Source organism: Macrobrachium nipponense, chromosome 26 (genome assembly GCF_015104395.2).
Source record: "Macrobrachium nipponense isolate FS-2020 chromosome 26, ASM1510439v2, whole genome shotgun sequence".
In the NCBI taxonomy this organism is placed as follows: Eukaryota; Metazoa; Arthropoda; class Malacostraca; order Decapoda; family Palaemonidae; genus Macrobrachium; species Macrobrachium nipponense.
In genome coordinates, this window is record NC_087215.1 from 66,772,362 (window position 1) to 66,798,898 (window position 26,537).

Genomic DNA, 26,537 nt, shown 5'->3' on the forward strand with positions numbered 1-26,537 from the left:
CTCGAATGATTTCTACGCTTTCCATCATCTCCGTGAGAGGGTAGTGCCGCCAGTGCACCTCACGTAGTGCACCGTAGGTATTACTTTAGATTCCTCACAGCGTCCCTTTCGCCCGTAGCTGGAACCCTATTCATTCTTATTACTGTACGTCATTTCGTATCCTCTTTTCTTCCCTCTTCCTCCCAGAGTCTTCCTCCTGTTACACCTTTAGAACCTTTTCGGTCTTGAGTTTCCTTTCAGCGTTGAATGACCTCGTAGGGCCCAGTGCTTGGCCTTTGGCATTTTCACGGACGGACCTGTTTACAACCTGTTCTGTTCTTCTTCTTCAATACCTTAGAATTTCCACCATTTATTTCCGACGGATTCCTAAAAACTTCATTGAATGTCGTGTGTTCCAAATTGCCCGTTTTTTCAAAAATTTGTCAATATATTACCCTTTTTTGTTGCGGGGGGTGGGGGGGTTGGGGGGGCAGCAGGGGTGGAGGTCGGGGGGGGTGGGAGGGGAAATATTGAGGCTTTGAGCATTAGCTCAAAGATGACGGAATACTTCATTCAGCCAAACATTTTTTTTATCTAATCAAAATTCCGGTATTTTAGGAAGTTGCCCCATTTGCCAGTCATCGTGGATTTGTATATATATATATATATATATATATATATATATATATATATATATATATATATATATATATATAATACAATATCTCGTTATCATTTTGGTAGCGATAGGCCAAGAGTGGCCAAAGACGACTCTCTCTTCTCTCTCTCTCTCTCTCTCTCTCTCTCTCTCTCTCTCTCTCTCTCTCTTCTCTCTCTCTCTATCTCTCTCTCTCTCTCTCTCTCTCTCTCTCTCTCGATTCCCAATAGTACTCTCTCTCGACATATCTCCCCTCCATTATCTAGGTCATCAAATCAGAGTCGTGAATTACAAAAATATGCATTTATTTAAAAGCAAAGTATTATCTGAAGAACTCAGATTCTTAACAGAATGATTAAATGGAATGTTAACTCAAAGTCCAAATAACTCAGATAACCCTCGGTAATCAATCTAACACCAACATTAGTTTAGCCATCAAAGATAGGCACAGTCAACACAGTAATTAGTCAGTGCACCATTTCTCCAATGAACAATCCCCACTCTTCTCAAGAAAATAGTTCCCCTCCTCCAGAACATTTCCCCTCTACCAGAAACGCCTGTTAGAAGACAGGAGAACACTCTGGTAAGCACAAGATCATAATCAAAGATCATATAAACAGAATATCTCTGAAATAAACATTCAAAATACAATCCAGCCACACTTTGGCCAAAACAGATATAATAACACTCACCCATTTCAGCACAGTTGCACTGACACTTATCAAAAATACTTTGGCAGAGCCATCCCGGCCTTGCGTTCTCTCTGCAATAGTCTACCCTTCATGATAAGCCTACGTTGATTATGTAGGAGGAAAAGGCTCGCACACATACGTACGAACAATGTTCACGATGTTTACGCCCCAGGTAACCGCTTGAATCCAGTTTCAAAGTCACCTCTGCACCAAGCTCTCATGGCGACAGGATGAAGGCACTGATTTGCTTAAGACAGCAGTCTTGATCATACCACCTCGAAGAAAGCTGCGTAAGCATTCCTAAGCTGTCGCTCGAACACTGTATCTAAGGAAGTTAAATTGCTGATTCTCTACATTCTAAGAAACGTCACAGCATATCACATTATACATTATTTAAAACATATCATAGCAAATTCCCCTCTCCCCCTCTTTATGTTACATATATATATATATATATATATATATATATATATATATACATATATATATTATATATTATATATATATATATATATGTGTGTGTGTAAATGTTTGTTTATTTACAGTGCTTGTGTGACATTCTGTTTCCGGATGTTAGACCATTCTTTTTCCTTTTTCTCTTTTATGGAATATTTTTATCTATTCACACCCCCCCGCCCTCAACCCCCACCCCTAACCATCCGGGCTTCGTTCATTATCGGGAATCAAGCCCGTATGCATTTCCGATGTTTCTCTTGCTGGATCTGAAAAGGAAGCCTTTTATTTTTTCTCTTGATGAATCTAAAAAGGCCTATTTATTTCTCCTTGGCTGGGCTCTGAAAAAGCCTATTTTATTCCCCTCTTTCTGGATCTGAAAAGGCCTATTTATTTCTCTTGCTGGATCTGAAAAGGCCTATTTATTTCTCTTGGTGGATCTGAAAAGGCCTATTTATTCCTTTTGATGGATCTGAAAAGTCCTAGTAGTTATTATGAACGACTGATATCTCGTCTTCCATCCAGACGTCAGATGTGTCATCGATATCGTCGCCTTTATTCTCTGGCAAATACTGACTCCTCTGCGAGTATCATTTGTCACTCGTCATGTTTCCCAGAGGCGAATGTTAATATTCACTGGTCTCCGATCACGGCCGGATACACTCTCTCTCTCTCTCTCTCTCTCTCTCTCTCTCTCTCTCTCTCTCTTCTCTCTCCAAAGGAGGCGCAGAAGTAACGAGTGGAATTAGATTAGACTGAAAGAAAATAAAAATTTGGACAGAGAGTCCTTTTTCGTCCTGCGCCAAATCTGGTGATGGGTTTTCTAAAATGTCATTTCCGGTGGATTATTGGGTTTTCGGGAACAGTGGGGGGGAGGAAGGGGGGTTGGTTGGGTGGGTTGGGTTGAAATCAGGGATTAAATCAGGCGTTTTCTTGACGGATTAGTTAGAGGAGTTGAACAGCGTCGGTCCTACTGTTCATTGCTTTAAGATTGAAGGTTTTTAGCTAAGGTCACGAAAATGATGGATTAGTTCGAGGAGCTGAACAGGAATATGAGTAACTTTACAATCTCTAAGGTTTTCAGTTACCATACTAAAACTGGAGCCACTAGCACTTTACAGGTGGGCAACAGTATTTGTGGATATGCAAGTTAAGTATATCTCCTTGGGTTGGCTAGGAACCATTTTGTTACTTAGCAACGGAACCTACAGCTTATTGTGGGATCAGAACTGCATTACATCGAGAAATTAATTTCTAATCACCTGATATAAATTCCTCTGATTCCGCACTGGCAGCAGCTGGGAGCGAACTCAGGCCACCAGTTTGATAGATGAGTACGCTACCCACTCGTCCAGTGAGGAACTATGATTTGCAAGGAGAACCCGTGTATTCATTCAAGAAGTTGGAATTTCTGCAGGAAAATCAGTAATAGCCATTTTACCGGAACCCTTTTGGAACTAGATATTCAACGAATAGTCTTGTAATGCTGCGATCTACTATCTTTTGTTGGCGTGACCTGATTTTGTTAAATTTGCGATTGAAATTTTGTATGAAATCTAAGAGCAAAATAGGAAAATCGTGAAACCTAATTTTACCCCACCTCTTAAAAGAGTCCTCAAGAGTTCACGTAACCTTGAAAAATATTTTCCTGACAGACCGACGCATTCCTGCATTTTCTTTATCAATCTATATTTCTATAACATTCAATAAACCCACTTTTCAGTAAGTCCACCGAAAACATTCTCAAGCAGTAATCGGCTTTCATTTGGAACAGCTTAAATGCTCGGCCGCTCCTTCAGCAAATAAATTGAGTTTAATGGGCTGCTGGTCTTACGGCCGTCCTGAGAGTTTCCCAGAATCTTGTCAGCGACCTGAATTGATTATAAAGTCTAACGAGGCGTGATCCGACTTCCAGCTTACTCTCGACGCGTGCAATATTTTTCCCCTCACGCATAACTTGTAGCATCATATTTTTAACTTAGCGTAAATTAAAACGCGTTAAAATCTATGGTCAAATAGAGCGTTGTTTCATCAACGAAAATTAAAATAAATATGCTATATCTTATTAGAAATAATTGTTCTGTACTGTTTAACATGCACGTTATTCATTTTCTATATTTTCATTTTAATAACTAAATCACAAATATCCTATCCTAAAGTTCCTGTATCTTTAACTCAACGCCAAACGCCTTTTTCAGACCTCTTTAAGTCTCCTCCATAAGGGGGTTTCCTACCCCACCCCCAACCCCCCACCCTAGCCACAACATCAACAAAGTAAGCTAAAATTCAAGACCATTAAGCAGGGAAGATATCTTTTTCACTAAACCGATTAGATATTTAAAAAAAATTAATAAAAAGAGTAAAAATGAAAAAAAACAGAAGACCATTAAGCAGGGAAGATTATCTTCTTCACTAAACCGATTAGATATTTAAGAGAAATAAATTAAAAAATGAAAACTAAAAAAACATGGCTCGTAATTCAAAGGCTGAAAAGGAAACGAAAGAGAAATAATAAGTTAAGTGTTGCCTGATGCTGCAGGAGATAGCTGAGGCCAAGTGGTTGCGAAGCAAAGGAGTGTGAGATGGAAAATAGTTTTATTGTTTGTATAGTTTGTATGGTGTTTTGACGCAGCATTGAACCAGTAACTGTCATTCTTCAGCAACGGGACCAGCAATGGCTTTATGTGACTTCCAAACCAGGTCGAGATTGAAAACTATTATTACCACCAGAAAAAAACCGTTTTATGAATGTAAACAAAATTCTTATCAGTGTGGACGGACCATTTCGCATGTCGCATTGGTACCGCGAAAGAATTAGATCTATTTTTTAAAAAATGCAAAACAAAGCTTTGATTATCTTTCGTAGGAATGCGTAAGTATGGAAATTCGTAATTTTTCTATTTTAATCTGCAGTTTGCTTCTATGTATTTTGCGTTGAAATGAGAAAATCAATAGATAGCTATTTCTCGTTGTGTATAGTCCGCAGGATCGAGACTTGAAATATAATTATTATTTAATCGTTTAAGACAAAGGCGTAAAGATTATGGGGATAAAATCACTTCTTCAATGTGTTTTTAGGTCAGTGATTGATTATAATTCTTACCCCCAAAAAAAGAAGTATTAATAGTATTAGTAAGACCAACTATCAATCGATGAATAAGCATTGGTTTTATGGCGTTCCAGAAAAATAACTACATTTTTGCATAACCTTCCAGAATTATGGAAAATAAGCCATCTTATGCCTTCACCATTAAGCTCTCACAATTTATCAGTCATTCCTCGTCCCCATCATTTTTTCTCTTTTTTCGTTTTTTTTTTTTAAGGAACGGCTTCGCAAAGAAGACTAGTTGTTCCTCTTGTTACAAAACCACCTCTATATATATATATATATATATATATATATATATATATATATATATAATATATATATATAATATATAATATATATATATATATATGTTTTTTTTTTTTTTTTTTTTTTTTTAATTATCCTTAAGATAGCATTAGCATTTACGCCGTCCAAGAAGACTGGCTAAATCCGAGACCACGCCCACAGCTGAAAAAGTCACATTTCAGTGAGCGCTACGTTATTCTGACCCCCTCCTGAAAAGTGGGTTAGTTTGATGTTTCATAAAGTGAGTTTGGATTTAGACGAGATGTATGTCACGCTAGGAATCGTTCCCCCAACCCCAACCCCCCTCTTTTTTTTTTTTTTTTTTTTAAGTTTTTTTTTGGAAAACTACTGAGACGGCTTTGTCTGTCCGCCCTCAGACCTTAAAAACTACTGAGGCTAGAAGGCTGCAAATTGGTAGGTTGATCATCCACCCTCCACTCATCAAACACACCAAATTGCAGCCCTCTACCATCAGTAATTTTGCTTTCATTTCAAGTTAAAGTTAGCCATGAACGTGCTTCTGCCAACGCTGTAGGACATGCCACCACCAGGACGCGGTTAAGGTTCCACGGCATTATATAACCGAGATCACCGAAAGAAAAATCTATTTTCGGTGGCCTTATACGCTGTACAGAAAACTCGATTGCGTCGAAGAAACTTTGGCGCATTTTTTAAACTTTTTTTCTTTTTTAATCGCTGTCTGTTCTGAGTTTCTACTTGGGTAACCTGTAGACACAAGTTTCTACTTAGTAAACCTGTAGACACAGCTTCTACTTAGGTAACCTGTAGTAACACAGCTTTCTACTTAGGTAACCTGTAGACCACAGCTTCTACTTAGGTAACCTGTAGACACAGTTTCTACTTAGGTAACCTGTAGACACAGCTTCTACTTAGGTAACCTGTAGACACAGCTTCTACTTAGGTAACCTGTAGACACAGCTTCTACTTAGGTAACCTGTAGACACAGCTTCTACTTGGGTAACCTGTAGACACAGTTTCTACTTAGGTAACCTGTAGACACAGCTTCTACTTAGGTAACCTGTAGACACAGCTTCTACTTAGGTAACCTGTAGATACAGTTTCTACATAGGTAGCTTAGTAGGTACAGTTTCGTTTTACTGTAGTAGCAGAGGATACTTGGTTTAGTACATATTTCATGGCATTTCACAATCTCGCATTGTGGCCGATTGTCAGTTGTCTTTGCTGTAGGATTACACAAGGTCTGTCTTCTGTCATCATTCCGTTCGCCTATAACTATTATTCTCGTAACAGCAGCTGTAACGAGTGAAGCAAAAACGACTGGTTTGATAAAGACTCATTACACCTGCTCGGTGTAACGCCTATAGTTAGCATCTCTCAGATACGCGCACGCGCAGCGTATTTATACATACGTATGTAGAAATTGGTTGTGATGCAGTTACTCTGTGTGCATGTATATATAAATATATATATATATATATATATAATATATATATATATATATATATATATATATATATATATCACAACAGAGAATAAAGCATCACTGCCAATTCCCTTCAACTTTTTTATTTAAAAGGTCAAAGGTCAAAATGTATGTCTACCCTCTTCCAACCTTACCAGTTTGATCTAAACCAACGCCCCCACCCCCCTTTTTTTTATTTACACGGTCGGTGACCTACGATGACCTCTAACGCCAGTCTACAATCGGAAATTCAAATTTTCCCTTCAACTTTTCAAATGCAAGGCTTACACATCACCGTGCGTACAGAAGAATTCCAAGAAAATTTTGTAATGCCAGTTTCCACCCTTCGTTTTGCACCGTATAGATTGATTTTCGACTTCAAAGAGGATGACATAAGATCCTGCTGGGTTCTCTCCCTGTGATGCTGTGACGCCAGTCTCATCAACCGTAAATCGATCAGTCAAATCTATATTCCTCGCGCGAATCACAGCGTTGGAAAATGGAATCAACTTGCATGCTTATTTGGCTTACGGGGGGAAAGTGGGGACGCCGGCTTAACCCATAGAATTAAATTACGTTGTATTAGTTGAGTGCGAAATTAAAACACACACAGATACACACGCATGCACACACACATATATATATGTATGTATGTCTGTCTGTATGTATGTATGTATGTGTGTATGTATGTATGTATATTTATATGTGTACTATATATGTATATAAATATTTATATGTGTACTGTATATGTATATAAATATTATATATATACATTTTTACATGTATATGTAATTAGCTATATATATATATATATATATGTGTGTGTGTGTGTGTGTATGTAAACATATATAATTCCAGCTCATTTAGCCATTACCATCATTTATGTCAAATTCTCATTTGTGTGGGTAGCATAAAGATACGAAAGTATTGGATCCATTCTGCGTCCCTTTCCAATAACGTCTAAGTTATTCATTCTTTCCGTCATTCTAGTATACGAAAATATACAAAATTGAACGTAAATAAGTAGGCACATTCCTCTTTAATTGTGTAGTCTAGGTACCGAGGAAAACTGTGATTACTTTAGCGAACAGAATTATTCTTTGGTAAATCAGTTAAATGCTTACAAAGTTAAACCATACAAGGATACGAATGCGTAGGTTTTAACATCCGTATTTAACAAAAATGCGAAGAGAAGATTTTTATCTGCGATCAATTTTAAGATGAATGTGTTAAATGTGTACTACAATGAAACCTTGCAGATATGATAATGTGTACGTCTTAACATCCGTATTTAACAAAAATGCCAAGAAAATATTTTTCTTAATAATAGATTTTAAGTCGGCTGTGGAATCTGATCCCTTCAGATCCCTCAAAATTTCTACCGTTTCTGGGAAGAGATTCTAGCCAGTGCCAAGTTAGGAGCCTCTCCCATATGCCCCCCCCCCCTCCCCCCCCCGCCCATCCTCCCCTCTCCCAACCCTATAGCGATGCAGGTGAAAGAATTGGCCATAAAACAAAAGACGTTCTCTTCACTTGAAGTAATCAGCGAGTCAGCTGAACCATTAATATCCTTTAAACTGTTGTGTTCAGTGGGTTTTATTTGTTGTCTGGTCTTTACAGAGCATTTTTTTAGCAAAATTTATGTATTATTCGTTTCGTGGATGAGACTCTCTCTCTCTCTCTCTCTGGGTCCCTAACTTATCTGATGAATAGTTGTTGATATTATTTGAATAATCACGGTAATATTCCTGCATTAGCTTCACAGCGCGACGTTATTATCTCTCTCTCTCTCTCTCTCTCTCTCTCTCTCTCTCTCTCTCTCTCTCTCAAAATGTCCCACTCTGGGCTAATTAAAAGCCTGCAGTTTAAACAGAACGAAGATTTAATTATATTTAAACGTAGGCGTGAGCATACGGGTGTGCTCTCTCTCTCTCTCGCTCTCTTTCATCGTGTATTGGCGCCCTGCCGAGCGCTCTCTCTCTCTCTCTCTCTCTCTCTCTCTCTGTGTTGTGGTGATTTGTAAACAACAGAATGAAAGTTGACTTAGTTTACAACCCTGATAACTATTCTTGACAACAACAACTTATTATTTTTGTCTATAAATGGCTCTCACGTGACCAAGAGCCGTGGATGACTCTGCAATTGATTTTGAAGTAAAAAGGAAAAAAGATCTATTTCAAGGCCACGCTAAATTCTTTGGGTGGGGGACCCCCCCCAAAAAAAAAAATTAAAACAAAAACTTATAAATGATGATGGTAATTGCTAACAATTGTGAGCTCTGAGACAAGTCAATGAGTATTTAAGACGATATGTTAATAAACGAAAAACCTTAGTTTTATCATATAATTGTTTATAGATGATATGCATTTAAGGTACACGTAAACGAGTAAAGAAACAGTAATATTAATTCCGCTCTGCAAAATGATGCAGACGAAGAAATAATTATTTGCCTAGTCAACGATTATAAATTTCCTCGTGCACACTCAGCATTTATATTCTGGGGAAAATAAGAAAAAAATTTTAGCAGGTAGGACTAAAGAAAACAATGAACCTCACTAAATCATATGACTGATGTTTCAAAGCGTTTTGGAGAGACCTTTTTTTTTTAATAAGCAGGTGGTCCGCGTGGGTGGACGCGAGTTTCGGCGCCATTCTTTTTTTTTTCCGCGAAGTTTTTGCAACACGTTCAAAAAAAAATTTTTTTTTTTTCCTTCAGAAATAGATCGGCGTGTATTTACGGACTCCTGCTGGGGAGTGCTCTCTAATGCGCCTATTCCAACGCTGTGAATCACTTTGTTGTTTTGAAGTAATTAAAGCGGAGACAAAGATTCGTCGTTTTCGCTTGAGTGGCTGCTTTTGTTTTTGACACAGTTCATCATTCTGAAGATAAACATTTGCCGGAGGGTTCATGATTCTAAGAGATATATGAATTAGTCTCTCCATGATTCTAAAGAATTATATATTAAAGTCTTCACGATTCTAAAATAAAATATATTAGAGGCTTCGTGATTCAAAAAACTATATGATAGATGTTTCATGATTCTAAAGAATTATATATTAAATTCTTCATGATTCTAAAATAATATGTATTAGAGACTTCCTGATTTTAAAAAAAACTATATAATGGAGGGTTCAAGATTCTAAGAATTATATATTAAAGTCTTCACGATTCTAAAACAATATATATCAGAGGCTCCCTGATTTTAAAAAAATGATTCTGAGAAAATAAATGATAGAGGGTTCATGATTCCTGATCTAATATATATTTATTTATATATATATATATATATATATATATATATATATATATATATATATATATATATATATATATATATTAAAAGGTTCGCGATTCAAAAAAAAATTTTAACAGAGGGTTCATAATTCTCAAAAAAAAGGAGAAAAATTTTGACAGAGGATCCATAATTCTCAAAAGAAAAAAAATTGACACAGGATTCATAATTCTCAAAAAAAAAAAAAAACAAAAAAAATTGACAGGGATCATGAATCTGAAAAAATATACAGATTAAAAATTAGTATAACTCTTGGTGATTATTCTTATTTCCTTCTGATGCTTGTGTAGTACATGTAGTTTTTATTAACCGATGTTATCCTTTAGATATTATCTTAGTGCACCTTTCATGTGTCTGTTTATCCCTTTTGTTTTTGTTTTTTTAACATTAATCATTTCAAATTATTATTCTTGTTATTGCTGCTGTCAAAAGAGTTCTTGTGCGTTTCTTTATGGCGTATATATTAGGGTGAGAGAGCAACGGGAAAATTAAGAGGGTCTTACGTTCTTACGTTCTTCGTTCTGCTGTGTATTTATCTAGTTTAGAAAATGAGCGTGGATGAATCTATGAAGCGTCTGCGTTTGACTGACGAACGACTCATCTCGTGTGAACATTTCAAATCGCGTCGCCAAGTTCAAAAGAATCATTTAGTTTCGTGTGAGGTATTCTGAAGTGAATGAGAGACTTGGCCTCAACTCCGTGCAGCACCAGAGAACACGAATTTCTCTAAGCGGAAACCGCCCAATAAACATTTTTTTGGGGCTCATTAAGAGAATGGGGCGAGGCTTTCTTGGATGTCTTGGAGCAGCAATTAAGGGAGAGGTATAGGAGCGAATGAGAGAATGACTCACCTTCCTTTTGGTGTGCCCTGCATTTTGAATGATGGAGAGGGCAGCAGGTAAAAAAGGGTGAAAAGAGTAGTAATCCTTTATTCAGGTCTCTGTCCTTCGTCAGTAATCCAAGAGAGTGTGGTGGGCTACTTTTAGGGGCCGTGGGCGGTAAAGGTGACTTATCCCTAGGCCGATATACCGGAGGGAAACCGCGAGCAGTGGCTCTCGATCAAGACTGCCTGCCTGCCTGGCCGTTTACTTTCCAAAGATTTTCGCTGACACGCGACGGAAGGAACGTAGAAACGAGCCGAAATTGCTCTGCTTTAAAGGCGATACACCGCCCCCCCCACAAAGAACCTCCGATCCCTCTGGAGTCACTCGACTGTTCGTTCCCTCCTTGGCAAAGGTTTCAGTCAGCCTAGGACAGATGCGCGCACTGATCTGGCTGCGTTCGCTCTAACTTAAAAAAAAATGTCTCCTCTCTTCAGAAGGCTCTATGATTTGTATTAACCAGTAACCAGGCCGATTCGAGAGGGTGATACCGCGAAAGTGTCGCACAACCACCAACTCTTTTGTCGGGGGGGAGCACTGCACTCATTAGCGTGGGTGGGAGTTTACTGTTACGCGGCCAAGAACCTCCAACCGTGATGGGTAGTACCTAGTAGGTGTTGGTGGTCATGATGTAACACAAACCAAGCTTTTTATGAAGCTTGTTTATGGATACTTCAGGTCCACAAAGGCGTTTTGGGGGGGTTTGTTTAGTCTATGCTTTCATGAGCCTCCGGGAGCCTCTCGTGTTGCCAGAATGGTATAGGATAAGCCTCTTTATATGAGGCAGTAATCGCCAAATTCCAACACGAGTCACTCAAAGGACACCAATCCACTCACTGGCAGTCTGTCAGTGTCAACATTCATCATCGGCACACGCGTTTGGGGAACGAATGGCTCCCCCTATTTATACCCCCCCTTTTTTTTAAGCAACTCTTGGCTGCTATTAATGCTTGCTAGTACTATATAGCTGCTCTTCCCGACGCCTCTAGGCGTATAGTTAGCAAACTCTGCCGTCTTCTCGGGGAGTCAAAACCTACGAGAAGAAGAAGAAGCTCGGTCTAGCGGCGCAACCACAAACACCGCTAGAAAAACAATGGTCTCTGGTCTCTGGCCTCCTCTGGGGTCCTCGCGGTCTCCTACAGGTGGCCGAGAAGAAGAAGAAAAAGAAGAAGAAGAAAGAAAAGTACCGTGACGAGGTCTAAGGAAGAAGCCTTGGCTCTTCTCCGACATTTTCCGTCAAGTTCCCTCTATCGCTGAGTCTAGTCTTGATCCCAAGGGCTTCGACCATACTATAGTAGTAGTACTACAGGCTTCTCACCCACTGAAGATAGCGAAAGGTAACCAACCAATCCTTGTCAAGACCAGTAATGAGTGGTAAGAGGCGGAGGGGGGCGGGGTGGGGGGGTTGTGTCCGTTGGACGGAAACTGCTCTATATTTGTTTATACTGCTCCTTTGCATATATATTTTTTTAAAAATCTATGGGCTACTGTATGTTCTACAAGGAAGCATCATTGGAAGTTCATGAACTCTTGCCTTTTTCCATATGTATATATGTTCATCATGAATAATAATAATAATAATAATAATAATAATAATAATAATAATTAATAATAATAATAAACACTCCTTTGCAATTTGTTTCATCTTTGTAAGTTCATGAAATTTGCCTTTTTCCGTATGTAATAATAATAATAATAATAATAATAATAATAATAATAATAATAATAATAATAATAATAATAATAATACCCCTTTGCAATTTGTTTAACATATGGACTCCTGTATGTTTTATAGGAGCATCTCTGTAAGTTCATGAACTTTTGCCCTTTTCCAAAGCATAGTTAATAATAATAATTATAAATAATAATAATAATAACAGAGGAGCCACTGGCTATTTATCATCATCATGGAACGAGGTATTTAACTGCAATGCTACTGCAGCTACAGAGGGATATTTTTTTTTTTTTACTTTTTCTGTTTGAAATACGCACATTCTTTCTTTCGTTTTTTTTTCTCAAAAAAGAGTAAATTACAAATATCCGAAATAGAATTTTTTTTTTTTTGATCGACAGCTCAAAAAACCTACCGAAGAGATAAGTCTGAATTTACTCTCCAGATTTTAAAAAATCTGGTTCGAAAATAGAAATCTGTTTTTTTTTTTTTTTTTCGTTCTGAGCTCAAAGTATAACAGAGAGAGAGAGAGAGAGAGAGAGAGAGAGAGAGAGAGAGAGAGAGAGAGAGAGAGGAGGGGAGCATTAAACGAACAAGGCTTGATCCGACCTCCAGCTTACTCAAGACGCATGTAAGATAACCCCATCACGCAAGAGTTATAAACATTATATTCCTAACTTTTAACGTAAATCAAAACGTGTTAAAATCTGCGGTCAAATAGAGCGTTGTTTCACCAACGAAAATCAAAATAAATAATTAGCTATATTTTATTTGAAATAAATTTTCTGTACTGTTTGACATCCACATTATTTATCTTTTTTATATTTTCATTCTAATGAATAAAAATCATTAGTATCACATCCTAAAATTCCTGTATCTTGAACTCGACGCGAAACACCTTCTTCAGACATTTTTAGTCTCTTCGATAGACCTTTCCTATCCCCCCCCCCCAACAAGAACAACAACAACAAAAACAAAGTAGTCTGTAGGCTCACTCCCCGAGTAAGCGAAAACCAGGTTTACTTTTCCATGTTATTGGATGATTTCACTTTATCTTTGCTGCCTAAAAAATATATATAAATATATTTCGACATTTTGTGTCGCATGACCACGGACGAAAAAAAAATTTTTTTTTTAAGAAAAATTAGAAAAATCTGAAAATAATGAGAAAATACTAAAATAAAAATTAAAAGAAAATATAGCTGAATTGCGAACTAGCTATGAAAAATTTCTTTGAAAAAGAGGAATATTTGTAGACATAAAAGCAAGTCATGTTTGTAAAGAATTTTTAGTGTAAACTTCATTTTTCTCCCCTTTCTTTATTCTCATAATTGCCTGCATTATTCACGAAAGGCAAACTGTAGGTTCATTGAGACCAGGGTGGCGTTTGTGAACCTTGTACTTTGTGAAGACATTAATTAAAGCCGTTTCAGTAGAAATCCATAGATAGTAAAGAAATAATATCGTGTTCATAGCAACATATACATGAGACCATACATTCAAAATTAAAAGAATGATAGACAGAGTATTGATTCAACGTAATCACATTCATTAACAGTAAAATGTACATACATTGACGTCACATAATAGCCTAAGTAAGAGTACAATGTCGCTTGTAATTGACTTATATACTGATTTCTGCAGAGTGGCGTGACAATAAATGTGGTCATAAAGGACGGAGATGAAGGATTTAGGGTATCTTGGAATTTTTAAGCGCTCAGGGAATTTTATTGTGTAAATGCTAACAGTTTTTTTATGTTTATATATATATATATATATATATATATATGTATATATGTATAGTATATATATATATATATATATATATATATATATATATATATATATATATTATCTATCTCAGCACCAGCCTGGTTTTTTCGTCATGCCCCTAGGTTGGTTAGGTTAGATAGACTATGAGCTCCACTGTAGTTTGGGTGTGGGAAACGTAATGAGATTATTTTCAAGAAAACTCTATGGTTAGTTTTTGGAGATGTCGCGTCCCACTTTTTTTTCAGGGAAAGGTCCAGGTACACTGTTATATATATATATATATATATATATATATATATATATATATATATATATTAATATATATATATATATATTATATAGTATATATATATATATATATGTGTGTGTGTGTGTGTGTGTGTGTGTGTGTGTGTGTGTGTGTGTGTGTGTGTCAGTAGAAGGATCCACAGTAATATACTTGTTCATCAAGACTAAATATATTTCTAGAAATGTATACAAATATAGTTCGTCTTGATAAACAAGTATATGACTGAGGATCCCTCTACTGATTACTTAGAAGCGCGATACGGTGTTTTTATATTGCATGTATATATGTATGTATGTATGCATATATTATGCACACATATATATATGTATATAAATTACTATGTACTTTGGTAGTGATGGTCATATGTGCAGCCTCATCTCTTAAATAATCAAATGAGTGTTATCGAACGATCCTATATAGTAGGACTTCGTAACTTCAACCTTTAGTAGCAACAAATTCAAAGCAGGCCACTCCAACACGGCTTTAAGTAATCCCTATGTAATATCTCTCAAGGCATGGACAACAAACGCTAGGCTCCGATCTTTAGGCCTAACGGTTCAACGCTGGTCAACACTTCTGTGTCTAAGGAGTGTGTGTGTGTGTGTGTGTGTGTGTGTGAGAGAGTGAAGAAGGTGGAAAATGCAAGGAGTGTTTGTGAATAAGGTGGAAAATAAGGACCCCCAGGGCTGGAGTCAAAAGAAGCTTCGAGTAAAGATTAAGATTGTACAAGACGAGAAGGTAGTATATGTGATTTCATCAGGGCTACTGTAGCTGTTTAGTCGCGCGCTTGCTTCAGGCCAGAGCTGTTGGGAGCTAACTAGTGGGACGTGTTGCAGCACCAGGTTGAATACTATTCAAGACCATTCAGTTTTGCTAGGACTTTGAGCTTGGCTACTACTGAACCTATAGTAGGTTCACATCAGGAGAGGTGGAACACACATCGTACCTATGTGAACTCGAGAGAGACTGAGACTTAACAGCCCTGTGATTAGCTTATCAACAGCCAATCAGGAGCGTCGAAGGATGGGCCTAGACATCAAATGCACGGTTGATGTGAATCTACTATAGGGCAGTTGTGGCGTCCTCAATTCTCGAAATGTCCAAGAGAGGAACGAATTCATTCCTGAATATCAGGTGTATCTATCGGTTTGATTGTCTTTTCACCTATATTTTTTCATCACATTTTCCTGTGACCCTCTCTCTCTCTCTCTCTCTCTCTCTCTCTCTCTCTCTCTCTCTCTGTGTGTGTGCACTGAAATGGGTAGATAGTCTCCCAAGTTACGTGTTCTGTGGTAGAGTCAAGTCTTCGAAAAGCACACACACACACACACACACACACACACACACACACACACATATATATATATATATATATATATATATATATATATATATATATATTGTGTGTGTGTATGGGTGAGGTATGTTATTATTATTATTATTATTATTATTATTATTATTATTATTATTATTATTAGTATATTGTCATACTCTAACCATTTGAATAGCAGTATATCATATGCTCAAGGGCTCCCGATGGGAGAGCGAAGAAAAGAAAGCAGTATTTACGTACAAATAATAAACTACATAGAATTAATAGCTAAAAAGACAAAAATGGTATATATGTGTATATGAGAACACATGATAATGAGTCTGCGTAGGTTATATATATATATATATATATAATATATATATATATATATATATATATATATATATATATATATATATATACATATATATATATACATATATGTATATATATATATATATATACATATATATATATATATATATATATATATATATATATATATAAAAGTTACCTTCCAAGCAAATTTCCACATTCAAATCATACAGTGATTGATAATTTTTACCACCTTCTTCTGAATAATGTAAAGCAACGGTTCTTAAAAGAGGGTATCCATACCCCTTGGGGGGATGAGGACCACATGCTGGGGGTATGGGACTTGATCTCTGGATATTTTGGATCACCTGAAGAAAAGCGACCCCAACACACGCTGGGGTCGCTTTTCTTCAGGTGGAAAATATTGGGGTCGCCTTTCTTAAGGTGAGGAATTAACAGGGGTTACAATAAGGCCGTGGCAGAACGGCGCTTCGCGCCTTATCCGCATATTTAAAGATTCTTGGCAAGCTCGGTATGTTCTGGCAAGAGGTAATGTTGCCCTGCGCGCGCTAGCCACAGGGGTTACAGTAGGTTTGATTATTTTTGTACTGAAATTGCAAGACAATACGCTTTTAATTAATTATTGATTGTTTGTCTAAATTTGTGTTTTTAACAAATGTTCAATAAAGTAGTTTTTAGTGAATATATATCTATATTTTTTTCTCTTTTTTTCTATAATATTATGAGCTAAAGTGGGTCACCTGAAGATTGGAGACACCAACAAGCAGGGGTCGTTTATCTTCAGGTGGAAAATATTGGGGTCGCTTTTCTTCAAGAGAGGTATTAGGGGTTGCTAATCTTCAGGTGATCCGATATTTTTATATATTCGATTTTAATGTGTCAGTATAATATTATACACGGGCACATTTTGAAAATAAATAACTATATAAAACTATAAATGCTTTTGATTTTCTAGTATGTTCCATTCCTAGCTACTCTTCCCTAAAGTATGTCTAAAACTATAGTGCGTTACTTCTCTAAGATCGCTGTGGTATGGCTTGTACAGATATCATACGTTGCCAGTTTTCATGTTATGGTAATCATTAGCTTCATGGAGTCTATTGAAATAGTTTTTCATTTCATGAAATGTGGTTCTTTGTTTGCATCAGATATTTTGAATATATCTTATTTCGTATATTCTTGGTTAAAACCTCAGTTTCATTAATGAAAATGAAGATATGGCATATTTTTTCCCAGGAGATGCCAGATCTGAGTTTAGGGGACCTATGATTTTTAAGAGGATTTAAAAGGTCATGGTCAATATCATTAAAGGATACTCGCTCAGCCAAAGTGACTCCCGTAAACGTCTTCACCCACCACATGAGGCCAAGGCAATAGTCTATAATGTCCTGAAATACTTCATTTCATAAAAACAACATGAAGATGAAGGTCCTGTAACTGATGTTTCGAAGGCTATCCAGAGAACCTCTGAGGCAACAAAAGTATCAGAAATGACTGTTCGTAGACTTAACAAGGAAGCAAGAGAGACGGGAAATATAGTGGAATTTCCAGTGTTTAAAAAAGAGAAAAGAGAAAGTGAATCCAGTGACTGACTTGGATGATTTTGATAATGTTCTGCGAAGAAGGAATGAGTGGATGTCTTTTCTTATAAAATGAACCAAGCAAAACAGGATAGTGAAGTCCAAACACCGGAGCCAACAGGCCATTCAGCGCATCTACAATTATAGAAAGAGAAAGAAGGAATAGCTAAATAGAATCGGGAATAAAAAAAAAAAAGTTAAGAAGGAAGAAGCAAACCCTTTCCCTCGACTTCCAAGGTCTAAAGCGAATCTTCCCAAGAAGGATTGTTTATATCTGCGGGAAGCATTTAATGGGACTTACATACCCGTAGGTATGACAACTCCTTTTTCCACCTGGCCCCACCAGAGCGATCTTAGAAAAGTAAAAGTATGTTAAGTTATATTGTCAACAAATAGGACTTTAGTGGACTTAAGCAAAGGGGTATGTAAATTCACTGGGGAGTCTGTCTAGAGTCTAGACTCATAGTTTCTCAATCCAATGGAAGTTCTTGTGGCCCCTCCATGCCAACTTTGAGTTCTTAGCCCCACCTCCCACCCCACATCCGTCCCTCACCTTAATACACCTAGGGAAGTATGTATATTAATGGTTCTAGTTTGAATAGTACCATGTACTCAAAACGCTAATTTCAGAGAGAGAGTGAAGAGAATATTGAATATTTCATTGTCTGCAAAAATAACCGGGTATATTGAACCGAATGATGTTTAAAGTAAACTCAAGCATGATAAACAGAATATTCCAAGCATAATAATGATAAATTTCAAAATATTACACATTTATATATTTTGTGGGTCCTAAATTTTCTGCGACCTCCAATGGCACCCCATTTTTCAAATTTGGCCTTGTGGCCCTTGAAAAAATCTCATGGCCCCCAAGGGGGCCACATGGCCAACCTTGAGAAACGTGGGACTTGTAGAAGGCGCATGCGTCAAAAACACAAACCAAACACCTTCACTTTGAAGTGAATATTGAGATCATACTGTACATGGTGATTTTTACAACTTTCTCGCTCTCAATAACTTAAGAGACCGGTTGCATAAAAAAAAAAAAAACACGAACCAATCACCTTCTGAAAATGGACAAAGACATTCCGACACACTTGGAAAAACTACTACTAGGCTCGAGTCAAAGAGACTTGCAGCGACTTTGAAAAAAAAAAAAAAAAAAAAAAAAAAAAAACGTAAAAAAAAACGTCTTGAGACAGATGTGGACGGGAGGAATTAGGACACAGTGTCACTGAAATAGTTATAGCACCAGTTTGCTTCGGTTGAGCCCATCAAGTGGACTTTCTGTGTGTGTATGTGAGAGAGAGAGAGAGAGAGTAAAAACTGCAATGCACTGTCATCAGAAATGCCGTAAGCGAGAGGCTTCGTAAAAGGAAAACTACCTAAGAAATATTTCTTTCCCTTTCTCGCATTCAGTTCACGAATTTTCCTTCCACTGGAGGACCCGACCCCCTCACGAGCTATACGCCAACCACCACCACCACGTCTCCGGTGTCTCCAGCGATCTGACTAATCGATTTTCATCTTTTTAGCTTCTGTATCCAGGCACTAGTTTGACTGCGGAATGTAGAGAATGTGAAAAAATAATGTACACACACACACACACATATATATATATATATATATATATATATATATATATATATATATATATATATATATATATATATATATATATACGTATATATATATTATATATATATATATATATATGTGTGTGTGTGTGTGTGTGTGTTTGTGTCATTGGCTTTACATATACATTTATAATATCAAATGTTAAACCACAAAAACCCCCCCTAACACTAATTTCACAGTTATACTCACCAGTGTACACACACACACACACACACACACACACACATATATATATATATATATATATATATATATATATATATATATATACATACATATACACATCCATTTTCTACAAAAAGGGCACCGGTTATTTGTATTCACTCCCACACATACATAAATACATACATGCATATTATATATACATATATATACTAAATTGTGTCTGCATGTATGCGTGTTTGTGTGTTTACACGACCATCATCACAAAGTTCATCTCGACTTCTACAGCCTTTAGATGATTGGAGGGGGTGGATGATCAACAAACCAGTTTGCAGCTCTTTAGCCTCAGTAGTTGATAAGATCTGAGAGCTGACAAAGAAATCTCAATAATGAAGGGTAAAATTCCTCTTTGTTGCAAACGTCAACAGGGTCCCAATACCAAAAACAGGCAAACTGAAGAACGGAAAACCTTCGTGAGTACAATCAGAAGACGTAGTATGAGACTGGCACGAGAAAAGACACTTAGTTTATAACATTATTCTGGGTTCGCGTGTCAGCGGATCACTGGCCAAGTACATCATCACTTGCATATCACCTGCGATGCGTCCAGATGTTTCAACTTGATGTTGACGGAATGTCTTCAGCGTTCTCAAGCTATTTCTGATGGCAGTTGCTTCTTTCAGATGATACCTTATGTCGTGAACGTATCCCAGATGTTACTTTTTTTTTCTTAGTTTAACCAGACCACTGAGCCGGTTAACAGCTCTCCTAGGGCTGGCACGAAGGATTAGATATTTTCCCCGTGGCTAGGGACCGATTGGTTACCTAACAGCGGGCGGGTGACCTACAGCTTATCGTAGGATCTGAGCCACATTTTGAGAAATGAATTTCGAATCACCAGAATACAATCCTCTGAGAGCGAGGTATCGAACTCTCGGACTACCGAATCTGTAGGCGAGCGCGTAACCCACTCGTCTGTTCGCCTGTTGGGTTTTTCTGCTTCTTGGCTGGATTACTCAAAATGCTATTTGATTTGGGGATTTTTTAGGATTAGGATCATACCAAAAGTGGGTTTCGCGAATGGTTATAAGTGACTAGATTTTCTGAGAGATATGGATGTCACTTTTGGGGAGAGGGTACCTTTTGTGTGTGTGTGTGTGTGTCTGTGTATGTGGACGGGTGCCGGGTTGATGAGGCATTGCATACCCTTGGCGGAGATGAAACTATGACCCCGAACGCTAATTTTGCACGTGTTTCCGCAGTATATATATTAGTAATGAATTATATATATTTTTTTTTTTTTTTTTTTTTTTTTTTTTTTGGGGGTAGGATTATTTTTTTTTTTTTTTTTTTTTTTTTTGCAGAGAATTCCGAGATCAAAAGGTGATATTTTACAAGGCAGTCCATGAGAAAACGCAGTTTAATGGCAGCTGAGAATCGTGATTCCTCTTCATTTTCTAGAGTGATTAACTTTACACTGAGCCGAGGGAGCTGAAAAGGTCTGTTGACGATCTTTTGGGTCATGGAAGTTTGATCAAAATACTGTCATGAAACTTGGGAGGTTCTTAGAAATTTCTCATGAGTTTTTTTTTTCTTTTTAAGTAAAAGTTTTAGTTCACTGGTCCAAGAAGTAGTTAGGGGACCATATCATCTGTCGAGTAGCGTGCATCGTAGATAAATATTCCACTTTACGGTGAGACAGACTGCCATCCTTGTTAGAGTTAAGGCTGCTATTGTAGCCAAATAGCGGATCCAAGGGGATGGGGGACGGGGCACCTGGGCACGTGCCCGGCCCCCCAAAATGAAAAATAATGACAAAATAATATTGTTAAAAATAGTATAAATGAGAAATATAGATATGGGAAAAACTTTAAAAATCTGTTATAGAAATAATAATAAAATTTTGAGAAAAAAAACAACAGTAAAAATAGCACACACACACACACACACACACACACACACACACACACACACACACACACACACACACACATATATATATATATATATATATATAGTATATATATATATATATATATATATATATAGTATATGTGTATATATATATATATATATATTATATATGTATATATATATATATCATATATAAATATATATATATATATGTGTGTGTATGTATATACATATATATATTAGTATCTATACTATGTATGTATGTATAATATGAAAATTGCTGGCCGCAACCCGCCATGAAATTTTTCTGTATCGGCCAGTGATTGTAGCCCAAACTCTGACACAGACTGACAGACAAAGAGGAGTGTTGTAGTCCCCAACCTCACATTAACAATCGCACAAAGTACACAAACAGACGGACAAAACCATGACGCAAGGTTTCTTCGAGCGCTTTGAAATTCTCAAGACTCCAGAGCCTGAAAAACAATAAATTTAACAGACCTTCTTCTTGTTTACAATTCAAGCCCGTCCGTCGCGTCGGCCATCAAAGGAGGGAGATGAATCACGTCTAAATGTGGACCACTGAGTATGTAAGCTCTTTTGGTCCAAATAAATCACGGCGTTTGTTTTGTGTGGCCCCCGAGAGAGAGGGAGAAGAAGAAGAAGAAGGAGAAGGAGAAGAAGTAAAAGGCATTTGGCACGTTCTCGCGTGGCTGCTGCATTATGTCAGGCTATGAATCATGCAATTGATGCCTCCTGCAACAAGGTTGCACCTCTGGAGATGGGCAGATGGCACCCACGCATGCATCTGTCAGCGTGAGAAGGTGTTTGGGACATGAGCATATCTCATGACGCTTGAATTTCAGTTGTTTGTTGGGTTTCGTCCTTGGTGTTCCTAACCGTCTAAAAATGATTGCTGTTAATGTTGCATTTGCGTCCTGATTTCGTGAATTAAACTGCGTTGCTTTACATTTTCTCGTTTTAGATTTTTTGATAGTTAAGAAATTGCAGTTTATTTTACACAGATCGCACGTGTCATACATGGAATGATACGGAAACGCCTTGCGTCTTTCATTTGTTGGAGTCATAGGGTTTACTGAAGACGCAACAATCTGTTGTTTTTCGCGTTAATTAATGTTAGCCTCTTCATTTGGCCCCGTGACAGCCAAACATTTTGAAATGCGCAGAATTTGAAATACCTTCGCCACGTCATTTTCCGGAATTCGTTGTAGCATTGCATAGCACTATAGCAGGAAGAGTTCTGTTGGGATGTTGATTTCAGCTGGAAAATATGTCTAACCTAAACTTTTATTATTAAAAAATACAGCTTTGACTTATAGTATTATCAAAATATACAATGAGGTTTTATCTCTCTCTCTCTCTCTCTCTCTCTCTCTCTCTCTCTCTCTCTCTCTCTCCAGGAAAACAGCAGCGATGAAAAGATCGTCAATAAAAATCACATACCGAAATCGTCAATTTTTTTTTTCCTTTTTGTCTTCGAACGCAATTGAAAACAACACTTAAGAGACTCTGGTCGAACCCAAAAATAAGTACGCCAGAAACGTGCACACGTACGTGCGTGCATGATGCACGTCTCCGAAAGGGGTGATGGTGGTCCCGCCAGCTATGCGAAGTTCGCGGCGGCTAATTTTAAGGGCTGAGACAAGACGCTAAATTTATACCCAGCGCTCGGCAATTCTCCAGCCATGTAGTTACTACACAGAATTTCTCTTGGGGGGAGCGATCTGGTTCTCTGGGTCGAAAGACCTATACTACATAGCCTACATAGCTGGCGTTGTAGATGATGGTGGTGTTGTTGTTTATATACAATCTTTATGAGTACGTAGGTTTATGAGGTGATTTATTTCCGTATAATAATAATAATAATAATAATAATAATAATAATAATAATAATAATAAGTATAATAATAATAATAATAATAATGTGTATATTTGTTAATTTTTTGTAATTGAAATTGTATTTGCAGCAAGGTAACGTTGGTCGAAATTTAATGTATATATTTATGCATGTATGTAATGGGAGACCACTGCATACATACATACATACATACACACATACATACACATACATGATCATGAGTTAATGAGGCAATTCGCTCCCTTATGAATTACACGTTTTGATAATGAATATGATTCTTTTTTTTTTTTAATTTAGAAATGTATCAATTTTAAGTTAAAAAAAAAGATCGGTCGAACTGATGGGAGACCACTATAGACTTACATACGTACGTACCGATGTCGTAAATCATTTGTTTTTCTCTCAATAATCGCTACTTGTGTCTCATCCTTTTTTCTTAATTCAAGTTTTTTTTTCTTCATGTCACAATGTTGGCTAGGAAAAAAGTCACAAGAAAACAAATCATTGGCAAAATATTCAAATAAAAGGTCACAATTTTGGCTAGGGAAAAAAGTCACAAGAAAACAAATCATAGAAAAAAAAAGTCAAAATTTCTGCCAGGGAAAAAAGTCGCAGCAAAACAAATCATAGGAAAAATATTCACAGAAAAAGTCACAATTTTGGCTTGGGAAGAAAGTCACATGAAAACAAGTCACAGAAAAAATAAGTCACAATTTTGGCTAGGAAAAAAGTTACAGGAAAGCAAGTCACAGAAAAGAAAAGTCATAATTTTGGCTAGGAAGGAAGTCAGGAAAATAGGCACATTCTTGTCTAGGAAAAAAATCACAGAATAAAGTCACAATTTTGGCTATGAAAAGTGTCACTTTCATTCAAGTTAATGTGACTTCTTTTTCCTGTGATTTTTTCTGAGCTTTTTTTTTTACCTGGATTTCTTTTACTCTTGCGACTGAAAATTACGTTTTTTCTGTTTTTTTTATTTGATTTGATTTATTATTTTTTTGCAGTTAAAGGTTGTGTAACATCAAAGTAATTCTCATTAAATTTATTTTTTCCTCGTGTGTAATAGCAAAGTAATTTTCAAAAATTTTGTTTTATAATCACACGGTTCATTTTCATTAATTAAATCTCTCGTATAATTACATGGAATCCCTGGAGCCTTTGAATGTACACAAGAGGACTGAAACAATGTTGCCATTCAATGTGGCTTCTGAATAACAGTGGTCAGTTCTTGTTCAAAAGAGCACTATTAAATATAGAAATAAATGGATGAATACATATGCAAATAATAAAAATGCAGAAGCCAATGAACTGTTCAGTGCACGTGTATTAGTTTTCAATAAAAATTAATTGCGAGTGTGTTAATTTTCAAGAAAAATTCTTAGCATGTGTGTATTGATTTTCAAGAAAAATTGAGCACACGTGTATTGATTTTCAAGAAAAATTCTGAGCACATATGTTAATTTTTAAGAAAAACTCAGAGCATGTGTGTTAATTTTCAAGAAAAACTGAGCACTTGCATATTAATTTTCTAGAAAAAATTATGCGCATGTGTATAAATTTTCAAGAAAAACTGAGCACTATGTATTAATTTTCAAGAAAAACTGACCACACGTGTATTAATTTTCAAGAAAAACTGAGCAAGTGCGTATTAATTTTCAAGAAAAATTAAACTTGTATTATTTTTCAAGAAAAACTGACCACACGTGTATGAATTTTCAAGAAAAACTGAGCACGCATGTATAAATTTTCAAGAAAAATTAAACACACGTGCATTAATTTTCAAGAAAAACTGACCACGTGTGTATTAATTATCAAGAAAAAATTCTAAGCACATGTGTTAATTTTCAATGAAAAAAATTCTGAGCACGTGTGTTAATTTTCAAGAAAAAAAATCTGAGCACGTTTGTTAATTTTCAAGAAAAACTTAGCACACGAGTATTAATTTTCAAGAAAAATTTTGAACACGTGTGTTAATTTTCAATTTAAAAAATTCTGAGCACGTGCGTTAATTTTCAAGAAAAACTCTTTGCACGTGAGTTAATTTTCAAGAAAAACTGACTGCACGTGTATCAATTTTCAAGAAAAATTCTGAGCATGTGTGTTAATTTTCAAGAAAAGCTGACCAGTCGTGTATTAATTTTCAAGAAAAATTTACTACGCGTGTATTAATTATCAAGAAAAAATTCTGAGCATGTGTTAATTTTCAAGAAAAGCTGACTCGTGTGCTAAGAAAAACTTAGCACACGAGTATTAATTTTCAAGAAAAATTCTGAGCATGTGTGTTAATTTTCAATTTAAAAAATTCTGAGCACGTGTGTTAATTTTCAATTTAAAAAATTCTGAGCACGTGCGTTAATTTTTAAGAAAAACTCTTTGCACGTGAGTTAATTTTCAAGAAAAACTGACTGCACGTGTATCAATTTTCAAGAAAAATTCTGAGCATGTGTGTTAATTTTCAAGGAAAGCTGGCCACTCGTGTATTAATTTTCAAGAAAAACTTACTACACGTGTATCAAGAAAAAATTCTGAGCATGTGTGTTAATTTTCCAGAAAAATTCAGTCCACATGTAAATCTTCAAGAAAAGAAATGCAGCCAGTCCTTATTCTCTTTCTTCCTCAAACGAATGAATACATAAAAAATATATATATTTTTTTTTTTTACCGATTAATGGAGCGGTATTTTCCAACAAAACCGTTTTGAACTTTTGACACAGGCTGTTGTCAAAGAGCTCTATTGAAAAACCATTGTGCAGACAGACCTGTAATTAATCATCCAATAATTTTTTTCCCCTGGAAACTTTCATCAACTTGCATTCATTCCGGATTAAAAGAATCTTCCACTTACCAAGAACTGAGGCTCAAAATCTTATCCGTATCAATTCGCAGAGAAGCAGTTGATATAACGGATTAGTGTTGTACAGTTTGTCCCGTTGCTATAACTCACGGATTATCTATTATTTTTTTTTTCATTTCCAAGATTTCAGGTAACTTTTGCCAACAGTGCGGATTATATTAGTCTGAGAAATAACATTGGAAATTATTCTTTTGTAAAAAAAATAGGGTTTAATCTCTGGAGAAAAACGTCAGCTTGACAAGCCTATATATGCATCACAAGGAGCGGGTCAGTTGCCATGCCAACCAAACTTTCTAGAAGAAAAGAGAGGGAGGGGGATTGGGGAGAGGGGTTG

The 26,537-nt window shown here is 36.5% G+C and overlaps 1 protein-coding gene and 1 long non-coding RNA gene across 6 annotated transcripts in view; one reads left to right on the plus strand and one right to left on the minus strand.

Moving 5' to 3' along the window:
- LOC135200360 (uncharacterized) overlaps window positions 1-11,746 on the minus strand; it is a 199,070-nt gene extending 187,324 nt beyond the window's left edge. The window contains exon 1 of one of the 3 annotated variants that reach the window (XM_064228965.1): window positions 10,765-11,746. In XM_064228965.1, the coding sequence (XP_064085035.1) occupies window positions 10,765-10,787 (23 nt within the window). In that variant the 5' untranslated portion in view covers window positions 10,788-11,746. The remainder of the gene's footprint in view (window positions 1-10,764) is intronic. The other 2 variants (XM_064228964.1, XM_064228968.1) reach the window with 2 other exon arrangements.
- LOC135200362 (uncharacterized) overlaps window positions 1-26,537 on the plus strand; it is a 218,663-nt gene that overhangs the window by 108,381 nt on the left and 83,745 nt on the right. The window lies entirely within an intron of this gene.